At 28.7% G+C, this 22,190-nt stretch overlaps 2 protein-coding genes across 5 annotated transcripts in view; one reads left to right on the top strand and one right to left on the bottom strand.

Annotated features, from left to right (window-relative positions):
* Positions 1 to 6,104, top strand: part of Cdk8 (cyclin-dependent kinase 8) — a 47,965-nt gene extending 41,861 nt beyond the window's left edge. For 2 of the 4 annotated variants that reach the window (XM_067264457.1, XM_067264460.1), the window contains 7 exons: positions 2,636 to 2,779; positions 2,860 to 2,929; positions 5,082 to 5,154; positions 5,232 to 5,329; positions 5,401 to 5,485; positions 5,601 to 5,726; positions 5,799 to 6,104. In XM_067264457.1, coding sequence (XP_067120558.1) covers positions 2,636 to 2,779; positions 2,860 to 2,929; positions 5,082 to 5,154; positions 5,232 to 5,329; positions 5,401 to 5,485; positions 5,601 to 5,726; positions 5,799 to 5,900 — 698 coding nt within the window. In that variant the 3' untranslated portion in view covers positions 5,901 to 6,104. Of the gene's footprint in view, positions 1 to 2,635; positions 2,780 to 2,859; positions 2,930 to 5,081; positions 5,155 to 5,231; positions 5,330 to 5,400; positions 5,486 to 5,586; positions 5,727 to 5,798 lie in introns of all 4 variants that reach the window. The other 2 variants (XM_067264459.1, XM_067264458.1) reach the window with 2 other exon arrangements.
* A 4,795-nt stretch (positions 6,105 to 10,899) lies between these two features.
* Positions 10,900 to 22,190, bottom strand: part of Dlish (Dachs ligand with SH3s) — a 29,899-nt gene continuing 18,608 nt past the window's right edge. The window contains exon 4 of the mRNA XM_067264456.1: positions 10,900 to 12,689. Within this exon, the coding sequence (XP_067120557.1) occupies positions 12,382 to 12,689 (308 nt within the window). The 3' untranslated portion in view covers positions 10,900 to 12,381. The remainder of the gene's footprint in view (positions 12,690 to 22,190) is intronic.

Below are 22,190 nucleotides of genomic sequence, written 5' to 3'. Positions count from 1 at the left end.
ACTGCTTACCTCTAGTCAAATTATTTAATTTCTAATATTTAATTATAGTCTTTACATAGCCCAAGAATTTGGCATATCGTTTGGTGTGTTTATTATATAACGGGCTATGATTGTTAATGTTTATACATAATATGTGTGAACACAAGTTTGGAAAAATGTGTGATCACAAGCAACACTAAGATGTTAGCAGAATGAGTTAGCTAAACACAGACTTATGGAGCATGTGCACAATCCAGGACTTCCCCTGTCCTCATCACTCATTAAGCAAGTCATTTTTTTACAATTTGCTTTGCTCGCTATGCTAATTACTCGTTATGAGAGGTGCTTGTTAAGCAAGATTCCACTGTACTTAAAATTAAATGTTTAATTTTATGTTATTGATAAAATGCAGAATGTTTTTTATTGTATATAGTTAATTTTTTACACAACTTAAATAATATAAAATTTAGATAATTATTATTTTAAAGGAAAAATAAAAATATATGAACTTTTTTTTTAAGAGGTATAAGTCCACTTTTGGAAAAAAAATGAGTTAATGATAATTTTAGTGAGACATAGATGCCCTCTTTTTATATTTATAATAACAAAGTCAATGGTATACAATATTTTCATAAATTAATCAAAAGAAGTTTAACTGTAAAATGTTATCTCAAATTTTTTTTTTTTTTTGAAAGTGAAATGCCGTAAGTCCATTCATAATAATCAATAATTGAAACAACTTTCCTTAATGTCTATATAATGGATAATAGCTAATGCTAAGTATAAAGGAGAAATAAGATTGAAATATGAATACATTTTTTATTATTAGATATCTTAACAAAGTAATTTACTTTTCATAGTTGTTTATTTATAAATTCTTTATTTTATGACTGAAAATATTTTTTAATGAAGTTAATTATTTGTTTACTGACATGTTCTCATTTTAATTATTGTTTTTTACAACAAAAAATACATTTCAGAAAAGCCTACTTCAATTAAAATATAGATTTAAAATTGTTATTGTTCATATTTTTCATGATTTATTATTATTGAAAGTCTATTTGTAGCTTAAAAAATCTTTTATTTTCTTTAACAATTTTATTGATTATTATTACATAATAAAATTTAACAAGTTTATAGCTTTAAAAACATTACCAAAATTTATTAATGTTTGACAATATTTTTTAGTTGATTCAAATGCAAACTCTTAAACATCTCAGTCGTAGAGAAACCGTGTTGTGCTAGATTGCTTATTCGAATTGTTAAACACAAGATCGTGTTATTAACTCAATCACTTGGCTTTTGACTCCACCTTTATTTAGTTGATACAGTAACTAATTTTACATGTTTCGGGCTTTTGCCCCTCATCAGTCAACTAAAAACAAGAATAGGATATACAACATTAAAATTACTTTTACAAATAAATTGCGTAAATAATTTAAAATACACATATATATTTTACACGTAACAGTTTTTTGCTCCCCGATATGGCACTTGTACACACTTAAGTCTGTACATCAGACTTGAAGAATAAGGTGGTTATAGAACCATTATAAAATTCTTTTATATCTGTTTAAAACGGTAAAATGATGTATAAAACGATGTACCAAAATACAAAAAGTAGAACAAAAACTTACAGTTGGTTGTATTCTATTCTCTTATCGGAGACAATGAATGTGTATTTTCTAGGCTTGTTCAGTTCACTATAAAGTTCTTTTGGGTAAATTTCTTCTCAACTGTTTGGTATAATTGGACATTGCGGAACGAAGTGATATTTCTTATTGTTCGTTATACTCAACATTTGCATAATCACATAGAGTGGTTTTGAGATGAATCAAAGCCCTCTGGTGGTATTTTGATAGAAAAATTAAACTATAATATATTCCACCAGTTTTTATTTATATTTATACTTAGATTTTTGTTTATGCAATTTTTTGAGTTTATTATTGCTAAGCTTTCTTTGAATTTTCTATTATATGTGTCTTTTTCTTTAAATAGAATTTTTATGTTGTTTTTGTCAATGTTGCAATTATTTATAAGGCAGTGATCATGAAAAACTGATTGCATTCGATGGTATTTCGTATCTGCCATGTCTTCTTTAATACGTATTTTTCATTTTCATTTTGTTTCACTGATATAAGTATTTTGAGTTTCGAAAGTGCATGGAATTTGGTAGACTACGTTTTTTATTTCTTCTATATTTTCTTTTGATTTTTCTTAATTTCTTTTACTTGTTATTCGAGATTTTAGTTTTTTGTATGTTGGTGCTAATTTTATATTCATTTTCTTCATTTCGTTACTTATTTCTTCATATAATCCTTTTATGTATGGAAAATTTGTATATTTTATATCAGGGTTTTTTACTTTACTGATCTGTTTTTTGTTGGATATTATTTCTTCTATTTCTTTTTCCCATGTATTTATAAGTCAACCTGGGTATCCTTCTAGAATGAATTTCTTCTTTAAGTTATTTAAATGCTTTTGTATATTTATAGAGTTGCTGGTTCTATTTTTAATTTTCCTGTACTCCATACTCCTTATCTTAAATATCTCTCAATGTTTGAAAAATGGACTTATAGACCACTTTCAAAAATAATGGTTCATATATTAAAAAATAATTTAATTAGATACTAATTTTATAATTTTTATTAATTAGATATTTGGGCTATTGGATGTATTTTTGCTGAACTGTTGACATCAGAACCAATTTTCCATTGTCGGCAGGAAGATATCAAAACTAGTAATCCATATCATCATGATCAGTTAGATAGAATTTTTAATGTGATGGGTTTTCCACTTGGTATGATATTTAGTGAAATATATTTATAATGTATCATTATGTACTGAAAGATTAAATTAAATACTCTCTGTAAATTATAGAGAAGGATTGGGAAGATATCAAAAAGATGCCAGAACATCCAACGCTTCTCAAGGATTTCAAACGTTCCAAGTAAATAAAATTTTATTTACTACATTTCAACTGGATTTCAAGTAGATATTTTATTTGATATGCTGTGATTAGAAATTTATTTATTAAAAGTGCTTGCTATAATAATGGAAAAAATATTTTTAATAATTATTTTTTTTACAAATCAGATGATTCTTATGTTAACAACATAATTTTTTCTGCAATCATTTTCTTGAATAAGAAAAAATAATATTTCATTCTAATATTCTATTATATTTATTGCATTAGTCTTTTGTAACTATTTCTTTATATCAACATTTTTATTTGAATAATAAATAACAACAATATGATATCATTTATATTTTCCTTTTTTTTTGTTGTTGTTTTTTAACTTGATTTTCAAATTTAATATTATATGAATGTAACAAAAATTTTATAATTTAAAATTTCTTTTTTGTTATCTATTGGGCTTGGTTTATATTCATAAACCAAATCCAACAGATAACATAAAAAGAAAATTTTTATAAATCTGAATATTCATAAAGCCCTTATATTATCAAAGATATAAAATATTAGGCTTTATACATGTATTTAAAATGCTTCTTAAAGGTTGATAATTTGGTAATATGAGCTAAATCAGCACAAACAGTAGTTTGAAACAAGCTGCATTAGTAATGTTGGAGTAGGTGGTGCTTTATTCTGATTTCAGCTTTATTGAGCAAGATTAGAATATTTTTTTAGAGATAAGAGGAAAGAAAGAAGAAATGAAGAATAACAATTTTTTTTTCCTCTGTAGAGAAAAAAATAGGAAATTAAAAATGTCTTTATGGAATGGTGTATACCAGTGATTCTCAACTTTTTTTCGTCACAGTATACTTTTAATAATTTAAAAATTTGGCAGCACACATGGTTACTTTGGTAATAAAAGGTGACATCATAATAGTGATTTTTAAATGCAGTTGGTTATTTAGGTCACGTTTTCTAAACACCTTGGTAACTACCGGCAGTTACTGGTAACAACGGTTACAATTTCCAAATGCACCCTTGGTAGGTAGAACTAATTGAACCACTTGTCTGACGCCACTTATGTATGGGTATTTGCAATGGCAGCACACTTCAAAAATCTTGCGGCACTTTAGTGTGGGTGCCGGGAGGCGGCCAAAGTCTCGTTCCTCCTATTTTCGGCTCACAGGTCCGTGAGACCTGCCCACGTCAAGATGGCGGTTCTGAAGTGTTACGCGTTACGCGTTTTTAGGCGAGTGGCGGAAGTGGATGGGTCCGACGATAGAGCGGCGGAGACGATACCCGAATAAAAGACATAGCCAACGGATAATAACAACAACAAAAATTTATTTAAGCTAGCAAGATAATTACAGAAGAGGCGCGTGACGGTCGCCTCTTTCCGGATTCGCGGAGGGAGAGTTTACATAAATTTGGGTCATACCTCGTGATCTGGGTCAGTCCTCGTAGTCGACACTATTCCGTTGATTTTAGGCGGTTCCCCTCGATTTTGTATGCACACGCACAGTCTAAAAGACAAACGTAACCGACCCCCCCTTTTCTCTGTCGTCGCCTTTTTATTCTCTCGGTCACAAGTTCCAGTTTCGCCAACCCGCGTTTTTCGACTCTTGTTCCTCCTGATTCATATTTTCTCCGTGGGAACCAAGTAATAAAATAATTTTATTATTAACGGCTTGGTTCCGGCAGGTTCGAATTTTCACATTAGTGTGCCATGAGATTTCTGAAGTGTGTTGTGGTGAGAATCACCACAACACACTTCAGAAGTGGTTGAGAATCACTGGTGTTATACTATTGTCAAAAGAGCTTCTAGACTCTATCACAAGTATTACAAAATATTGTTGCAAAAGAGATTATTTAAATGTTAGTTATTTGAAAACAATATTGCAAAAATGAATTAATACTAAACAGGATAGTGACTTACATTGACACTTTGTATTGATTTATTTTTGCAGTGTCTTTTTAACATAAAATCTTTATTATTTATTTTTCATTTTTTTTTTTTTTGGTGGTGAAATCATTTAAACAAACATTTTGTAAATCTTTGAATTTTGAATATTGTTTAATTTTGTTTTTAATTGATGAAACTAATATGTAATTGACATTTGGAATAATTTTTGTAACTAGTCATTATTTACTGAAATTTACTTAAAGCAATAATAATTTATATTTTTAGTTATTCTAACTGTTCATTAGTAAAGTATATGGAAAAACATAAAGTTAAACCAGACAGTAAAGCATTTCTTCTGGTGAGATTTTTACAATTATTAATTTTTAATTTGAATTTTTCTGTTGTAAATATTTTCTATTTTTAAATTGAATTTAGCTTCAAAAATTACTTCTAATGGATCCTACTAAAAGAATTACTTCTGAATTAGCTATGCAAGATTCCTATTTTCAAGAAGAACCATTACCTACACAAGAGTATATTACTATTTTTATGTTATGAAATTCAAAACAGTTTTGGATATCTAATTTTCAGTTTTTGTTTTTAGTGTTTTTGCTGGTTATCCAATTCCTTATCCAAAGAGAGAATTTTTAACAGATGAAGAACAGGAAGACAAGTCCGACACTAGCAAGGTTGTTATTCGTGTTTTTGTCATTACTATTTTAATTATGCTAAAATTTATAATAATTTTTACTAATAAAATTTAAATAATTCAATATGTTAATTTTCAAAGTGGTATATTAAAAGCGAGTCTTACAGACAACTGCAGCGAATAACCAAGGCAATCAAGATAACGCCAACCATGGTCCGAGTGCCAAACGGGTAAGAATGGTACCCCCACCGCCCACAACCTCGACTACCTCGACCACACAGGTAACAATTGTTGCAATACAAAACAATTTCTCAATGGAATTTCAAGAAATTAAGAGACATTCTTTATTTTAGTCTCATGCAATGGGAGGAAGTGGTGTACAACAGAACCAACCTACTCTCTCTTTCACTGCCGCTAATAATCCCCAACAGTCTGGTTTTCCACAACATTTCTGACGTCCGACAAAAGATATATTATTTTTAATTCTAATCTATTGAAAAGAATGTTGTGCAGATAATTTTATTGACAGAAAAACTTTGAATATAAATTGCATGAACAAAATACTGTAGTAGATACATGTAAAAAAATATATGTATAATATGTATATTAAATGTTATATTGTTTCCAATAAATATTCTATTGTTCAGTATTCAAAAATATTATGCTTAGATATGTTATTCTTCAAATAATATAAAATCTTCCATTTACATCAATGATTCATGTCTAATTTTGCAGATAACTGTAATAGATAAAAATTCATAATTCAATCAAATCCAATTTGTTTTAAGGATTTGGACTTAACCAAGTTTCCAAATATTTTCTGTTTCTGTATGTGCTAAACATTTACATTTAGCACTGTATAAAAGAAGTTGCAAAGCATAATTTTCACGTTCTATACTTTTCATCATTTTCTGCTCTTTTTCAAAAAGCAGAAATACAATCAATTGATTATTCCTTCCTTTTTGCCTATTTCTTAAAGAATGAAATAAGAATACACAATGGAAATCATTAAGAAGGAAGACACATGAAACATAGATATTGTAATATAGTGGAACCTGATTAACTCAAAGTCATGTTTATTGAAGTCATTTTCTTTTTCCAATCATATAGCATAACATGTTAAATCAAACTGATTAACTCAAAGTCTGAATGTTTTATCCCTGACAGATTCGAGTTAATCAGCTTCCACTATATAATATCAATAAACTATTTATGTATATTTACTAGGGTTTCTCATTTTCCAGTCTTTTCCTTGTCCCAGGATTCCAAGGTAAAAGTGAACTGTTTCCCAGGATCCTGGGATAGAATTAATTATTTTTAAGATATACAAATTATCATGAAATCAAATGATATAATTATTTTTCATTTTTTAAATTAATTTAACACATTCCACAACCTCCAAAATCATATTAATAATGCTGTGTAAGATACATATTAAAAATTATCTTTGAATTACGTAGAAATTTTCATAAATAGAATTAATTTATTAAAGTTTGCTGGAAACTGCATACAATAACAAAAAAAAAATGCTTTGAATTGAGTTGAAAATTTAAAAAAAAAGAACTTAAATCAAACTTCTAACTTAAAAGGTAATTTTCGTTTTTTAAATAAAACATATTATAAAAATTTACAATAATATTTTGTATTAAGATTTTAAAAAGCAAAGATGGTCAAATACTCCATTACTCAATCTCATTCTTATTTCAGTAATGAAAAGTCCTGCTACCAAGAATGTTCTTTCTGATTCAATTGATATGAGTGGAATCATGTTTAATGCATTTAAGAGAAAACAGATGTTATGTGTTTTTTCACCCATATCCCAGAAGATTTCTAGTTTGTTTTCGAGATTGTAGTACTTCTTTTGCTCTCTAGTATTCTTGATTTGTCTGCCTCGGCTGCTTTAATAGCGGCATCGAGCTTATAGCCCGATAATTCGGCAATTCGTTTGGCTTTAATAATTAGATTTATGAAGAAAAACTTCACACTTGCAGACTTCGTACTCGTTTGTATCCTTGCCCAATTTGCACAACCTGGCGTTACGCAGTTATTGAAGCTACTGGGCATGGTTAAAAATTAAGACAGCATAAGCACAATTATTCCAGATATTACAGGTTATGACAAGTAAAGAATTTTCAGAGTCCTGCCACAAATAAGCTTCATATTGATTATTGACCATTTGTGACATGCCATAACAAGGAAAAATTAAAAACAAAAACTAATAAGTAGGTTTAAAATTAATAAATAGAAATCTATTCTGACAGTTTATGAGTTCATTATACTTTCTATTGCCAAAATTTTCACAACCTTAGCATAAAATAAGAAAAAAGTGAACTTAAGAAAATTGCGGGATTTCCCGAGTTAAGAAAACAACCGGGATCCCGTTTGAGAAACCCTAATATTTACCTATGTTTCTGCATTTTATGGCAACTTTTATTGCATTATTACTTTTACAATTTCATATAAATTATTTTTTTTTTTAAATTAGATGCAAAGAAATGAAAAAAAATGCACAAATTAAGCCTTTTGAAATGAAAAATTTCTTGGTAATTATCAAAATATAAATTTTTAAATAAATAAGTAACAGTAAGACAAAATTATTTAATCTTTCAATGTTACAGAATTGTTTATCCAAAAATACTTGTATAATTTTTTCAGAAATGTTTATAATATATAATTAATAATTGTCTTTATAAAAAAAGTTTAGGCAGTTTCTTAAAAAACAAATTAATTCCTATTTAATTTTTTAATAAAAATATATAGGAACTAAATGTAAAAGTGCCTGTAAAAATGAAATTAAATTTTATAAATTTATTTTATGACTGATAAAAAAAATGCTTGGTATATAATTTTTTATCAGTCAAAAAACCAAAAAATTTAAGAGTATGTAAATCTTTTACTTTCAAATAATAATAATGTGCAGAAATCCAAAACAAATAATGTTTTGGATTTCTTATCAGGAGTTTTATTATTTTTATTTATATAAAATGGTACTAATTCAATATTAATATAGAATTTTTATTATAATAAATGAATATTTGATGCAAAGGAAAAAACTTTGCAAAAATTTGATAAAGAAAGTTTCAAATTTCAAAACAAAGAAAAAAACACTAGAGGTCATCTATTAACTAATGTAGTTTTTGAGCTACTTTTTACCCTCTCTCCCCATTGTGTACAATGACATGCTTTTGGCAAACTCCCTCCTTCATGCAATTATGTACTGTACAGTAATTCATGGACTTCCAACATTGAACAAACAACTTAAATGTTCTGCAAAAATTTTCTGATAGTTTATTCATATGATAAGTAAGTAGGCTTATAAGAACAAATTCGTATGCCACTGATACCACAAAAGTCCACATAGACGTCCCTCCATCGTGCGCAAATATACTTTTTCAATGAAATTAATGGATTGCACCACACATTTTGATAAAAATTGAGACAGTAACAAACTAATTTTTTCATTAATATTTTGCATTGCAAGTGGAGATCCACAATGGATTTATTCAGATAACAAACTACTGAAATCATGATCTAACTGGATTGATAAGGAATTTTGGCCTATCTTTCAGCTAGAATGTCTTGTGGCAGAAATATATTTTTAATGTTTTTAAGTTAGTATATGTTCACAAACATTTAGTCTTGGTAGAAATAATTTTTTCTTATTCAGATTTTAATAAATAAAAATAATTGATGTTGTAGGCACAAACTACAACTTTTCCAAGGTCATAAGATATATATACACTCCCACTATGATAATAATTGCTTATCATATCAAATCAGGTAACTTACCATAGCAGATTGAGGCAAAGAATAGAATTTTCCAGCACTCCTTAGAAAATTATCCAACCTCCAAAGCCCCTTGCACTCAGAAGGCCTGATCCAATGGGGGAAAATGACCTGTTTGTCCCCCCAGTACATGCTTGTGTCAGATGCTACATTTTATCTCAATTACTTCATCACGATATTTAATAATTTTTTTTGATAATCAGTTATTAATTTTAGATATTTCAAAAAACTTGTGTCTTTTTTGTTGTTGAATGCAATTTAAGAGCTCATGTAATGTATTTTTGCTATTTAGGACAGACAAACAGTAATGTTATTCAAGCTAATAAAATCTGTATTTTTGAATTCAACGTTTAAATTTCCATTGTTTTTTTAAAAAAATCGGCTGATAAATATAATTTTCTCTGAATGAACCTTTCCATAGGTGAAAATAGAAAGTTATTACCTTTTGGATTTTATTTGTAATATAATCAAGGATTTTACTTTTATTTAAAAGTCTGGTTTTTAAATACATTTAAGTTTTACTCCATTCCTTTCAAAGTTTCTTTTCAATGCTCTTCATATGATTTTTAACAGTATTTACCTCAATCATTGTGACTGCTCTTTTCCAGAGAAAAATCTTTAATGTCTTTTGCTGTTTGTTCTGTTTTTTTTTTACTTTAGTTTTTTACAAGAAACCAAAATCTTTCTATTGGTTGGCACATGGTACATTTGGTAGATTCATGTCTCTAGGTACAAGATCGATTCCATGCTATTCCAGCCAACTTACTGTGGAATTTGCATTGTGTATTGTTGCCAAATCTGGCCAAAATATAGTATGGCCACCATGATTTCTTTAAAAAGGAAAATGGTGGTTTTTTTTTTTAACCATTCATTAATATAAATTTCAGCACTATTTCCTTTTGTCACAAACAACAAACTTCTCGATTCACCCTGGAAATTGCTTGCCGTAGTACATATTTTGAGCCAACTTTTCGACATTGATGTTTGAGATTCTGGAAGAACTTCTTCAAATGCTGTATAATAGCATGAGCCCAGTCGGCCTTCATGTGTTTCATTGTCTAACACCAAACAAGCATTCTTCTTGCTAATTAAAGAATGTAATTTTCAGTTTCAATTACCTCCTTTTGCTTTTTACATGATTACATATTTGCATACTGCTTAGCTCTTTGAACCATTAATTAGTTTCACATTTTTTTTGTAACATCTCTCACTGATATATTGCAATTTTTGGAAATTACATTGATTATCTTCTGGTAGAGTTGTGAGCACATTTTTCATTGGAGCCTGACTTTCTAGGAATGGATAATGTTTTATGATACCGACGCAACACTCCATCCACCTTACTTCAAGAAATGTGCAGCTCTGTTTTTCTGGATTTTCCAGATATGTTTTAAATGTTTTGGTTTTCTATCATTACAGTTCTTTATAACACATCTGCAAATGACCAAAAAGTGATGCTGTACGCTAATGAAAATTAGAACAGATACTGGAAATATGAGGTAAAAAACAAATGCTAAAAATACTTTGTATCAACATTTATTTTGGGTTTTTGTAATTGCTCTGAGATTTTTATTTTGTCCATTTGGGATAATTTCTCATATTGTTAAGTTATCATACAATATTGTTTTTCCATATGATATGATCAAATATTTCAGTACAAGACTTTTAAAAATTGTGAAATTATTATTTATTAATTATTATTCTTAAGAATAAACCACAACAATTCAAACCAATAAAATTTATTGGTCTAACAATAAAAAAACTAATAAATTTCAAGTATAAAAATCTTATAAATTTACATTCCAATTCCAATTATTCCTTTCTTGTTCACATTTTACAAAATTTTATAGATAATACTATACAATAATAAACACATTCAACATATTAAACATCAAAATCGGAAATAACGATTTTGATACTCACTTACGTAAAAAAAATCCAGTGCACGTCCCAATAACAAAAGGCAACCTTTAGTAAAATTTAAATATTACAACATTGACGAGTACCATAATAAAAGAGAATGCTTACAAAGAATACAAAAATATGGCTGACAGTTAAAACAATGTTAGACATTTGAAGAATGAAAACAATTTTGTTTATTTTTATGCATTTTTCAAAATTTAACTTTATCAGATAATTAATAAATAACGTTTGAAGGGTTTGGGTGTAAAGATGGTAAGTGCTGTAATGAAAGTTTAAAGAAAATAGAATAATTAAATGTCTTAAGAAGGTTTCTTCTTCGTTTAATTTGATTAGAATAAAGTCCGCACTCTAGTTAAAAAGTACATGTAATATTTAAATTGAAATACATTGCTGTTTAGCCATTAGCACGTTTGCAACATACTGATGGAAACTGCACTTGCAGTCTTTTACGCCCTAACCCTTCATTTTGCACCAGCCCTTCGAGATGTGCAATTTTCTACTAATTAACAATTTAAGAGAGAAAAATCAAAGAAAATAGGTACAGGAGACTTCAATGTTTTAAAATGCAATAAAATCTGGATGAAAAATAGACGAAGTGCATCTCAGACTTCCGATAAATAATTTACATGACAATTTTATCACATATTGAAGAGATTCGTAAAAGCCAAATTGTTCTACAGATAAAGTGGCACAAAATTACTAGGTTTCAGGAATGTTTTAAAGAGAAACTGATTGCAAATATACACTAAATTTATCACATGCATGATGGAATGTTTGTTTTGAAATTACAAGAATTTACAGATTGAGGGTTTTGTTAATAGAACAATACAGTGTAATTTTTTTAAATGAGCATGTATACAGTCTTAACATTTCTATACATAAATATATACAAAAGTCAGTATAACATATATTGCTAAGTAGATCCCTTCCAAATTACATTGTTCCTTATAAAAAAAATTATTTCTAAAAATATAGATTTTGGCATTTCATTTACAATTTTCATATGCTAATTTTATAGACAATGTATAGAAAAATATAATTTTTGAAACATTCAGAAAATTACAATAAAAATATACTAACTACAACCTTTTAAAAATGATGATTTCCATAACAAGTGAATTTTTTAGCATTAAAAATGCTATACTATAACAAAAAATGTTCAATTATAAAAATATAATTGTAGTATAATTACAATTCTAATCTCAGAGTTGCGTTAACTCTAAGAGATCAGAGTGAAGTCATTGCCGGAGGTCTTGCGTAGGCCTTGGGAATGAAACCGTACTTTCTTGTTTTCGGAGCGTAGGCCCACAACCATCCGTCTACCGTTTGATTATTCAGGTCGGCATATACCCAATCGCCTCTCCTCATACTCAGATCGTCCGGCGCCTGAGCTTTATAGTCATACAGCATGACAAGTTCGCTACCGTGGAAACGTAAATCGTCCGAAGGGGATGCATTTGCGTGATGATTGTTATTTCCGGTCACCGAAGAGTGGGTTGTGCTATTTTGACCTGTCGTTTGTGGATTTACGTGATCTGTAATTCAAAAATTTAAAGAAAAATATATCAGCTTAAAACGGACAAAGAGTAAATTTATCAAGAATCGTGTTATTAGTCCTAAAGGTAATTTATAAAGGCGACATATATAATTAAATTAGAATATAAAAAGATTAATTGATGTTTCAACAAAAATATTGAGGAAAAATAATGCTTTAGTGAATATTTCCCAGTGTCAAAGTTATTCCGAACAGCATCATTAAGAAATTCAACAATAGTCAATGACCAACAAGGCAAATCATTTCTATTTGTATTTGATAATGATTCAATAGAATGCTATTGATGCATGACAATTTTTTTTCTTTATAGTCACTATAATTACTTAATAATTATATTATATAAACAACTACTATAATTTAAGTACAATTTATAACAAAAATTATACTAGCTGACAAGTGAGATGCTAATTCACTGCAAACAAATGTGGATAAGTTCAATGTTCCGTTTCTAGAGCGTTCCATCATTATATCAGTTCATAAACTAGCATAAAATTGAAGCACATTGTTATGTAAGGAATTTAAAGTTCGGAAAGAAGAAGAATGCAATCCAAGCAACTGAACAATACAATTTCCAGAAATATAAAAAGAATAAAAAGATAAATATCATTTTAAAATCAAACTATCTTGGCAATTCATCTGCATGGTAAGTAAGAGTTGTGGGTTTAAGTCCCACTCTAGATCAATCTTCTAGAATACTCTAAATTAATGAATTCAATTCTGATTATTAAATTTAATACAAGATAGTGATTTATTGCCTACCTTTAGTCCAAATTATGTATATATTTAATTAGCCATATTGTGACCCTATGAATGTGGCATTATCATTTGATTAAATTAATCTTTCCTTAACCAAATTCTAAGTACTGAAGACTTCATGAGAGCAAACTATATTTGAATACAAAACAACAATGATTTTGCAGTTTCATTTAACACAACACAAAATATATTTATCACTGATTTAGGGAATTTGTTTTGATTTTTCTGATATGCAATAGAGTATTTCTTAAACAGAAACAATTAGATGCTTACCATGTATATATATATATATATACACACTGAAAATTTGAGCATTTTATATCTGATTAGAGAAGCATTTTTTGCTAATGTTCATAGAGGAAAAAATTTATATTTATTAAAACTTCTCACCACACCGGGTTGTATAAAACAAAACACATCCTATAACCAATAACCGGTGTGAAATATCCGAAACTGGCAAATGTTTTCGATGCCCCTCCTGGGCTCTTCCTCAGGCTAACTTTGTTTTTCATTGGAACTGGATTCTTTCATTTCGAAATCCAGTTCCATTGAAAAACAAATTTAGTCAGAGGAAGAGCCCAGGAGGGGCATCGAAAACATTTACCAGTTTCGGATATTTCACACCGGTTATTGGTTATAGGATGTGTGTTTTGTTTTATATTTATGCCTCAAAGTCTCAAACGTTCTAATAAAATGACACTAGTTACATTCCAAATACGTTTCCAGATGTTTTCAAAAGGTATCCTACCTCAACTTTCTTCAAGCTTCAAGTCTTCACTTAGCAAACAGGAAATTACCTTGTTTTTATTATTATAAATTTTAGGTTTGCCCAATGAATATCCTTATTGCTGTATGTTATTTGCTATATCATACTGTAAAAATAATATTTATGATACGGCACGTACACACTACTGCATAATAAGTTCATATGGTTAACAAACAGTTGCATTACAACTATTAGACAATCGGGAAGTAGATTGGGATGTAATTTTAAGCATATTACATCTTAGCATGATAATTTCTTACTTATATATAACATTTTTTTTATTCATTAATGATTCTGACTTGATGCTATGATATACTTAATTTTTTCCCATTTAAATTAATAGAAAATTGGTTCCTTAATACTTCATACACATTTGATTTTTATAGATAGATACTGAAAGATACTGAAAGCCAGGAATGCCTTTATTTGGTATTAATGAGAATATACATAATCTTAGAATTAAAAATATATAAAAACTACTGTAAACTGAAAGCTTTTTTTCATCTCTATACCAAAAATTATACATTTAAATTCTGCATACGAAGTTTATCTCAATTATACATAATTAACTCAAGGATAAATTTTTTTAATGATCAATATGTAATTAACATTTACATGTTCAAGATGTAACTTCACAACAAATATTTGTATAAACAATCCTTCAGAAATATTTCTAGAAATGAAAAATAATTTATTAATCAAAAGAATTCTATCAAAATATAGAAAATATGAACTGCTGTATATTTCCACAGATAAGACGAGGTATAAATTTTCATCAAAGTTTTATAGTTTTAGCATATGTCTGTCTTATAAGACAATCCCCAAACTATCAATGGCCTATGAATTTAGTTTATATCAGCGATCATCATCTGGATAATAATACTGTATAGCGTATAGGGAATTATGTCCTATTCGTAATTTTTTAAATGAACAAATTTTATTTTCTTGCATCTGGCAGTACTGCCTTGTGATTGTTGCAAACATTCGCACTGATTCGGGCATTCGGGTAATGACCTTGACTATTCACAAAAACATCCTATGGACTATTCTATTTTGTGGACATACCCTACTCTCTACTAGTAAATAATTACAGTTTGTCCATTTTATTATAGTAGTTTTAATTTATATAAATTTCAATCTAATTTTTTTTGTATCTGTCTTATAAAACATCCCCGGATTTTGGGGGCATTTTTTTATGATTCAACTATCGTCTTATCTGCGGAAATATACGGTTTTTAAATTAACCAAAAATCTGTAGAACAATTTAATAAAATATTCTAACATCTAGTGAAAAAAAAAATACTGATTTATCTATAAAAATTATTTGAATATTGTAATAACAATTTCATTTCTTTAGATAATTTAATCATTAAAGTTTTTCAAATCAAAGTTTATATAAATTACAATAAAATCTTTCTAAAAATTACTTTATCGATAATCTTATTAGAATTGAATCTTGTTTTAATTTTCTCGTTACGTAATTTTAAAGAGGAAAACCGAAGATAGGAAAATCATCACAGAAATGCGTCGTTAATCATTAACAGATATATAACCTGTTCTATTATATTGCCTAAAATTTTTAAATTATAGATTATCTTAAAAATGTTTTTATATAAATTAGTTTGTAAATTTAAAAAAATTATATTTAGCTTATTCATCAATAATTCTATTTGTACTTTGTATAAACTTCTAAGTACAAAAGATTGATGATAATGATAATGACGATATATGCCCGAAGCATTTTATACAAGTTTTGGAATAATTAAACACTTCAGGTTCTTATCTAATCCAGCAGTCAAAATATAAACAAGTTTTGCTTGAAAATGTATCAAATATTCTTTTAAGTTACAAAAAGGAAAAAAAAAACTAAAATTCCTATCATCGTTGCCAGCTAAGGTCACTGAATATTTAAAAAATAAAAAACAAACAAACTGTATTTTAGATGGTCAATTATTTTTTTTATTGAAGATTTAAGATTAGATCTTAAAAATAGAATAACGAATTAATAATACAAGGAAGAATGGCAGTACCTGCACAGATACAACAGATGATAATTTGTATTCAAGTTTATAGAAATTAAGTATCTGATAAGCAATAACTGATACTTAAATTGATAACAGTAATTTTTCAATTTATTATAGGACCTAATTTAATTTAACGATATAAACAATCAAAGAATAAAACGCAAAGCACTCTGCAATATGTATTTATTAAATTCAACATTAGTTAAATACAAATTAACTAGATCGGTTAAAACATTTTAGTAAAATATGGGAGATATACAAAATAATTATTAACATTTTATTTTGGCAAATTATTTCGAGTACCTACAAACTAGTCTTATAGTGTATGTTTATTAATTCTTATAAAGGTAAGCAGTTATAGCACTGTAGTATTTTTATCATTACTCTCTCCTTGTCCCTCTGAATAGGTTGGACTTATTGTTCAGCATTCCAGTAAATTACACTAAGCAAGTCTTAACTATCATTCATCTTTCCCAAGAATTAATTCAACAGTTTTTATAACGCATTCATTTTATTCATTCGAATTCATTTTATTTTTAATATTAAATATTAATTCTTAAAAATTTCTTCCAATACTTTCTTTTTATAATAAGGATGAACTAGCCATTAATTAATTTGCTGAATTAATCAATGTACCTTTAACAGTGGGCGATTTGAAGAAATGCAATTAATGAGCCATCCTTAGGCATGGAGAGATAAAAGTGAAATTCAAAAAGATTCCACTTTCCATGCCCGAAAATGGCCTCTTAACCAGGTTGAAATGTTAACATTCTTCGAAATCGCTGCATTGATTAATTCAGCAGTATATATTTTCTTAAACATTTTAAATACAAACTTCAAGTTATCATTTCTACATCATGTATCTCTCTTAATTTCTTCTGATCAAATCTATTGTTGTTAGTTTTAAACATATTGTTCTACATTAAAAAGTTTAGTTTTTATGATTAATGTTATTTCCTTGATTTAAAATATCAACAAGTAATTGATATTCTATTGATTGAACAAGTAAATTTAATTGATTATTTTTGTTTTTGAGTTGTATAAATTTAATAAATTTATTCTCTTTAAATTCATATTTTAATACTCTTCATATAATTTATTGAAATTATGAAGAGTAATTATCTCTCTAACATTATTATTCAAGCTGTATATGCATGTAAATATGAAGTTGTAACTATGAAAAGAATGATTTTGACTTTCTATAAATTCTTAACATAATATTTTTATAGCACTGTTACTTATTAAAGGATTTTAATTTATATTTTTAATAAAAGTTATCAAGTTTTTTCTTCTATATAATAATAAACTTTATCAATGTGCTACTAAAAAAATTGATTTCTTAAATATTAAATTAAATATAAGTGTTTCAAATACATTCTTCCAACTGCATATACAGTAAACTTCATATTTAAAATTAAAACAAATAAGAAAAGTCATTTATCAATTTCAACTTTATCCAGCTAATTATAAGTAATTACCGTATATCTCGGCGGATAAGATGATAGTTAAACCATAAAAAATGGCCCCGAAAATCCAGGGTCGTCTTATAGGACAGATACAAAAAAATTAGATTGAAATTTATATAAATTAAAACCATTATAAAAAGACAGACAAACTGTAATTATTTACTAAAAGAGAGTAGGGTATGTGCACAAAATAGAATAGCCCATACAATGTTTTTGTGAATAGTCATGGTCATTACCTGAATGCCTGAATTAGTGCGAATGTTTGCAAAAATCGACAGGTGCAAGAAAATAAAACTTGTTCATTCTGAAAAATTACAAATAAGACATAATTCTATATACGTTATACAGTATTATTATCCAGATAATGATTGCTGATCTAAACTAAATTCGTAGGCTGTTGATAGTTTGGGGGTCGTCTTATAGGACAGATATATGCTAAAACTATAAAACTTCGACGAAAATTTATACATCGTCTTATCTGAAGGTCGTCTTATCCGCCGAGATATACGGTATTTATCTCTAAGTCTCAGAAAAGATGCAGTTGTTAAATGACTATGTAATATGATTCAAAAACAATTAGATGTATAAAGATAAACACGAACACAGTCCAAAAATTGCTAATAATGTAACACAGTTTCTCCCACTACCTGAAAGTAGTGTTCCTGTGGAACTTTTCTTAAGCAAAAATGATATAAAGAGAAGACGCAATTATCATTAATTTATATGGGAAATATTTTTGAACATTTCCATACTCAAAATTAACTTACTAGATCATACCAAATAACACAAAAAAAACCTAAAATAATACTAACAGTAAAAGCAGGAAGAATATGATCAATAAAGCTTATATAAAGTAGAAATGTAAGTACAGTGTAGTTAATTAATGAAACTATACCAGAAATACTCTCTCCAGTAAGTGACCTTTAAGCTATGAAACCGCTTTTGTCCAAAAACTGATCAAATGATCCACAACGCCCCTTTAATTCCACTTCTACAATACTTTACATTGCCCATTCTTTCCAATTCAGCTTATTGAAATGACTGGCTAATTTCTTCTTAAATAAAGGTAATGGAATACCAGGCTTTGTACACCTATCAATCCATTCAAGCTATATGCTTTTCATTTTATTAATTTATTTTTATTAATGGATGCATGAAATAAATCTGCACAAAGCACAGGTTCTCATAGACACAAAGTTATGGTGGCTTGGTGCTAAATGTAATTCCTGCAGGAGGAATTTGGAGATGCCTCTTGCTGCTCAGGATGTACAATGTCTCTAAAAACAGCTTGCTTCAAAATTGCTTTTTTGTCTTTTTTCATAAAAGAAAATCATCTTTGGATTTCTTTCAATTAGAAAAACAAGTACTAATATAAGTCTTTTGTAAAAGCAAAGTGGCATAAAGTGAACTTTCATAAAGTTGGGGATACCTACATTCTCAAAGTTGAAAACAATACTTGAAGAATAATATCATAGAAGTAGTTAGAACGAGTCAAATTCTCTTAACTTTTGTTAGTCTTTGATGAAGGTTCTTTGCTTAAAGTACACTTTGATTGACTTGGAAATACCTGTACCCTATCCAAAAAGTCAGCATTTGTATGAAATACAATGGTAAAGTGATGTCATGTATTTTTGGCATTCACACAGAAATGTGTAAATACAATACTCAAATTTCTATATGCCAAACAGATTTATGAGATAATTAGTAACACATTAATATTGTACGAGTTCAGAATATGAGAGTTACAATAATGATCTAGCCTACTAAATAATCTAAATTAATATATTTATTGATTAAGACATTTAATATCCAATGTCCTCCCCACGATCTTTTGAACAGGTATGTAGCCTGGCTGGTTTTACTTATCTCTTGGGTAATTAATCTAGTACACTGGCATGATAAAAATAATAAGCAATAATAGAAACAAACAAATTGTAAAGATTCCTTTCCATTTGCAGAAAAATAATGTAGAAACTAAATTTTCTACTTCTGTAGTATCACAGAGTTAAAAAGAAATCATGTTTAACTTATTTGTTTTCGCATGTAGAAGCAGAAAATTGATAGTCAACAGAAAACAAGAATCAGTGTGAAGTCAACATATTCCACTTGGATCACTTACATAAACATACCACTAAAATAGCTTTTAGATATCCATGGATATTTAACATTCAAAAATTGCAGAAGAAGAAATCAAGTATAAAATATATAACTAGCAAATAATTTTCTATCAACCGTCTTATCTATCTCATTGGTATATACGGAGTGTGCAGCCTTTCCAGGTTTAATACTCCAAAAGAGCGATGGCAATAGCATCTGATAATCCAGCCAAAGCTTTTAACTGCTTGGCCTTACGTGAGAGCGGGGGAATAATGCCTTCCGAGAAGTTTTTTAAGGGTAACTGGCCCCTATTCAGGTGTTATAGACGTGGAGAAAACCCGGAAAACTCCATATGGCCAGTCCATCCTGGCGAGGCACAAACCCACAACCGAACTCCCACTGTTCAGGGAACGGAACCGCTTGGCCACTGGTGGGCCTCAACCATCCTAGAATTCTGACATCGTACCAGTAGTAGATGTTACTTGAATTTTTATTTTCTGCAAAAGGGACTTTTTATATTTTTAGATGATGAAATAGACATGTGATGTTTCTTTGGAGTTTCCCATTGATATTTTTTTTAAAGTCCAAACTAGACTTTTCTATGATGTTTTCACTTAGAAAAATTTTTCCATTTCTGTTTCTGTGATAGGTTCTGCAAGTACTTTTTTGCAAGTAGGAAACAATTTATGCACTGACAGCAAATCAATGATTTATTCACATTAAATCATGCTGTAATGATTGAAAAGTTAAATCAGGAAATGACATTTTTTTTATATTAATTTTAAGAATGAAGAAACTGATAAGCATTGTAGTGAAGACATCAAACCAACAATAAAATTGATAATTATTGACAAGCATTATGAAAACTGTCAAGTGGTGCATTATCTTCACAATTTCTTTTGATTCTTAAAAATATTTGATTCTACTCCTAGATAACTCCAACAAAGTCCTTATGTTTTTACGTGTTCTTGTCATGTGGCCTGTGTTTCTCTGAAAAAGTTTTAAAATTGTTCTCAGAATATAGTTTGTCAAGCCTTGCAGTGACTATTTAATTGTTTAAAATAAAATCAGAATTTTCTAATTATGCAGGTTATATATACAGTGGATGAGACAAAAAATCTGGACTGAGTTTAAAGCATCATAACTTTTCAACTCAAAAAGATCCTTTTAAAATCAAAAATTATATTACTACACATATTCAATTATAGCACATGAAGTTTTAAAACATTCATGAGTCAGTTCAGAAAAATGGCTTCAAAAGAGCACACATTAAGAGAAGTGTTATATAAACACACAAAAATAAAGTAAACCACTCAAAAAACTTGGTGGTGGAGCATTTTTTTAGCCAAAAGCCATAGCAAATCAACTGTACATAATATTTTGTAATATAGTCTAGTATGCTATTCACATCAAGTAATATCAATAAGAAGCAGAACTCACTATGTGCAGCGTTACCAAATATTTTCCTTCCGAGCGCTTTTGATAAATGTATATCCGTCGTCTTCAGGCGAATAAGAGATTTTTATATCGAAGATGAACGATTGAAACAGAAAGAAACACATACAAATTTAAATAAAACGATTTTTTGGACGACATTCGATATGAATCTGCTATGATTTTCAAATACGTATAATGTTATGAATGTGATGTAATACGGCACATGCATAGTACTGTTTCCCATCAATAGTGTGACAGATGATGTAAACTGCCGTTTAATCATTTGTACAGGGCGATCCATATGTTGGGCAGTTTCAGAGTAGGTGCATTGCATGTTTCCAAGGTTGTTATGTATAGCAACTCCCATATAAAGAGGAGCTTTCGGTTGCTGCAGGTCCTGAGTATAGTAGAGTGGGCCCATAACAGGTTGTAATTCATGTTGCTCACCCTTCTTGCGAGTTCAGTGTTGCAACTTCCTTTTGCCACATCATCCTGGTGTTCAGTCAAGCGGGTAGCCAACATTTTTGCTTTAGCCCCAATATATCTCTTATTATTCCACATTATGGGATTTTCCAATGGAACCACAAATTCTTGACTTCTCAAAGACAGAGAACTTGTCTTGGTCATTGCAGAGGAGTCTGTGCAAGCTAGGTAACAGAGAAAGGGGCAGGAGCAGACCATGTTGTCTAAACATGACAGAAATACATTCGTCAAAAGAACTCAGAAGGAAAATATTTGGTAGCACCACACACAGTGAGTTCTACTTCTTATTTTGTAATAGTATGATATATCTGAAACATGGTAAAAAAGGCCAGAAGTGGAAGAAAGTTTGTTGTTACAAATGCTAAAAACTTAAGAGCATTGTGACAAATGTTTGATGACAAAGACGCAGTTAGCCAATTGGAGGATACTAAAAGGTTCAACTGTCACTGAAC

Source organism: Centruroides vittatus, unplaced genomic scaffold (genome assembly GCF_030686945.1).
Source record: "Centruroides vittatus isolate TY-2023 unplaced genomic scaffold, ASM3068694v2 contig_1895, whole genome shotgun sequence".
Taxonomy (NCBI): domain Eukaryota; kingdom Metazoa; phylum Arthropoda; class Arachnida; order Scorpiones; family Buthidae; genus Centruroides; species Centruroides vittatus.
The sequence above is the reverse complement of the archived record's forward strand: the minus strand, read 5'-3'. Positions and strand labels throughout refer to the sequence as shown.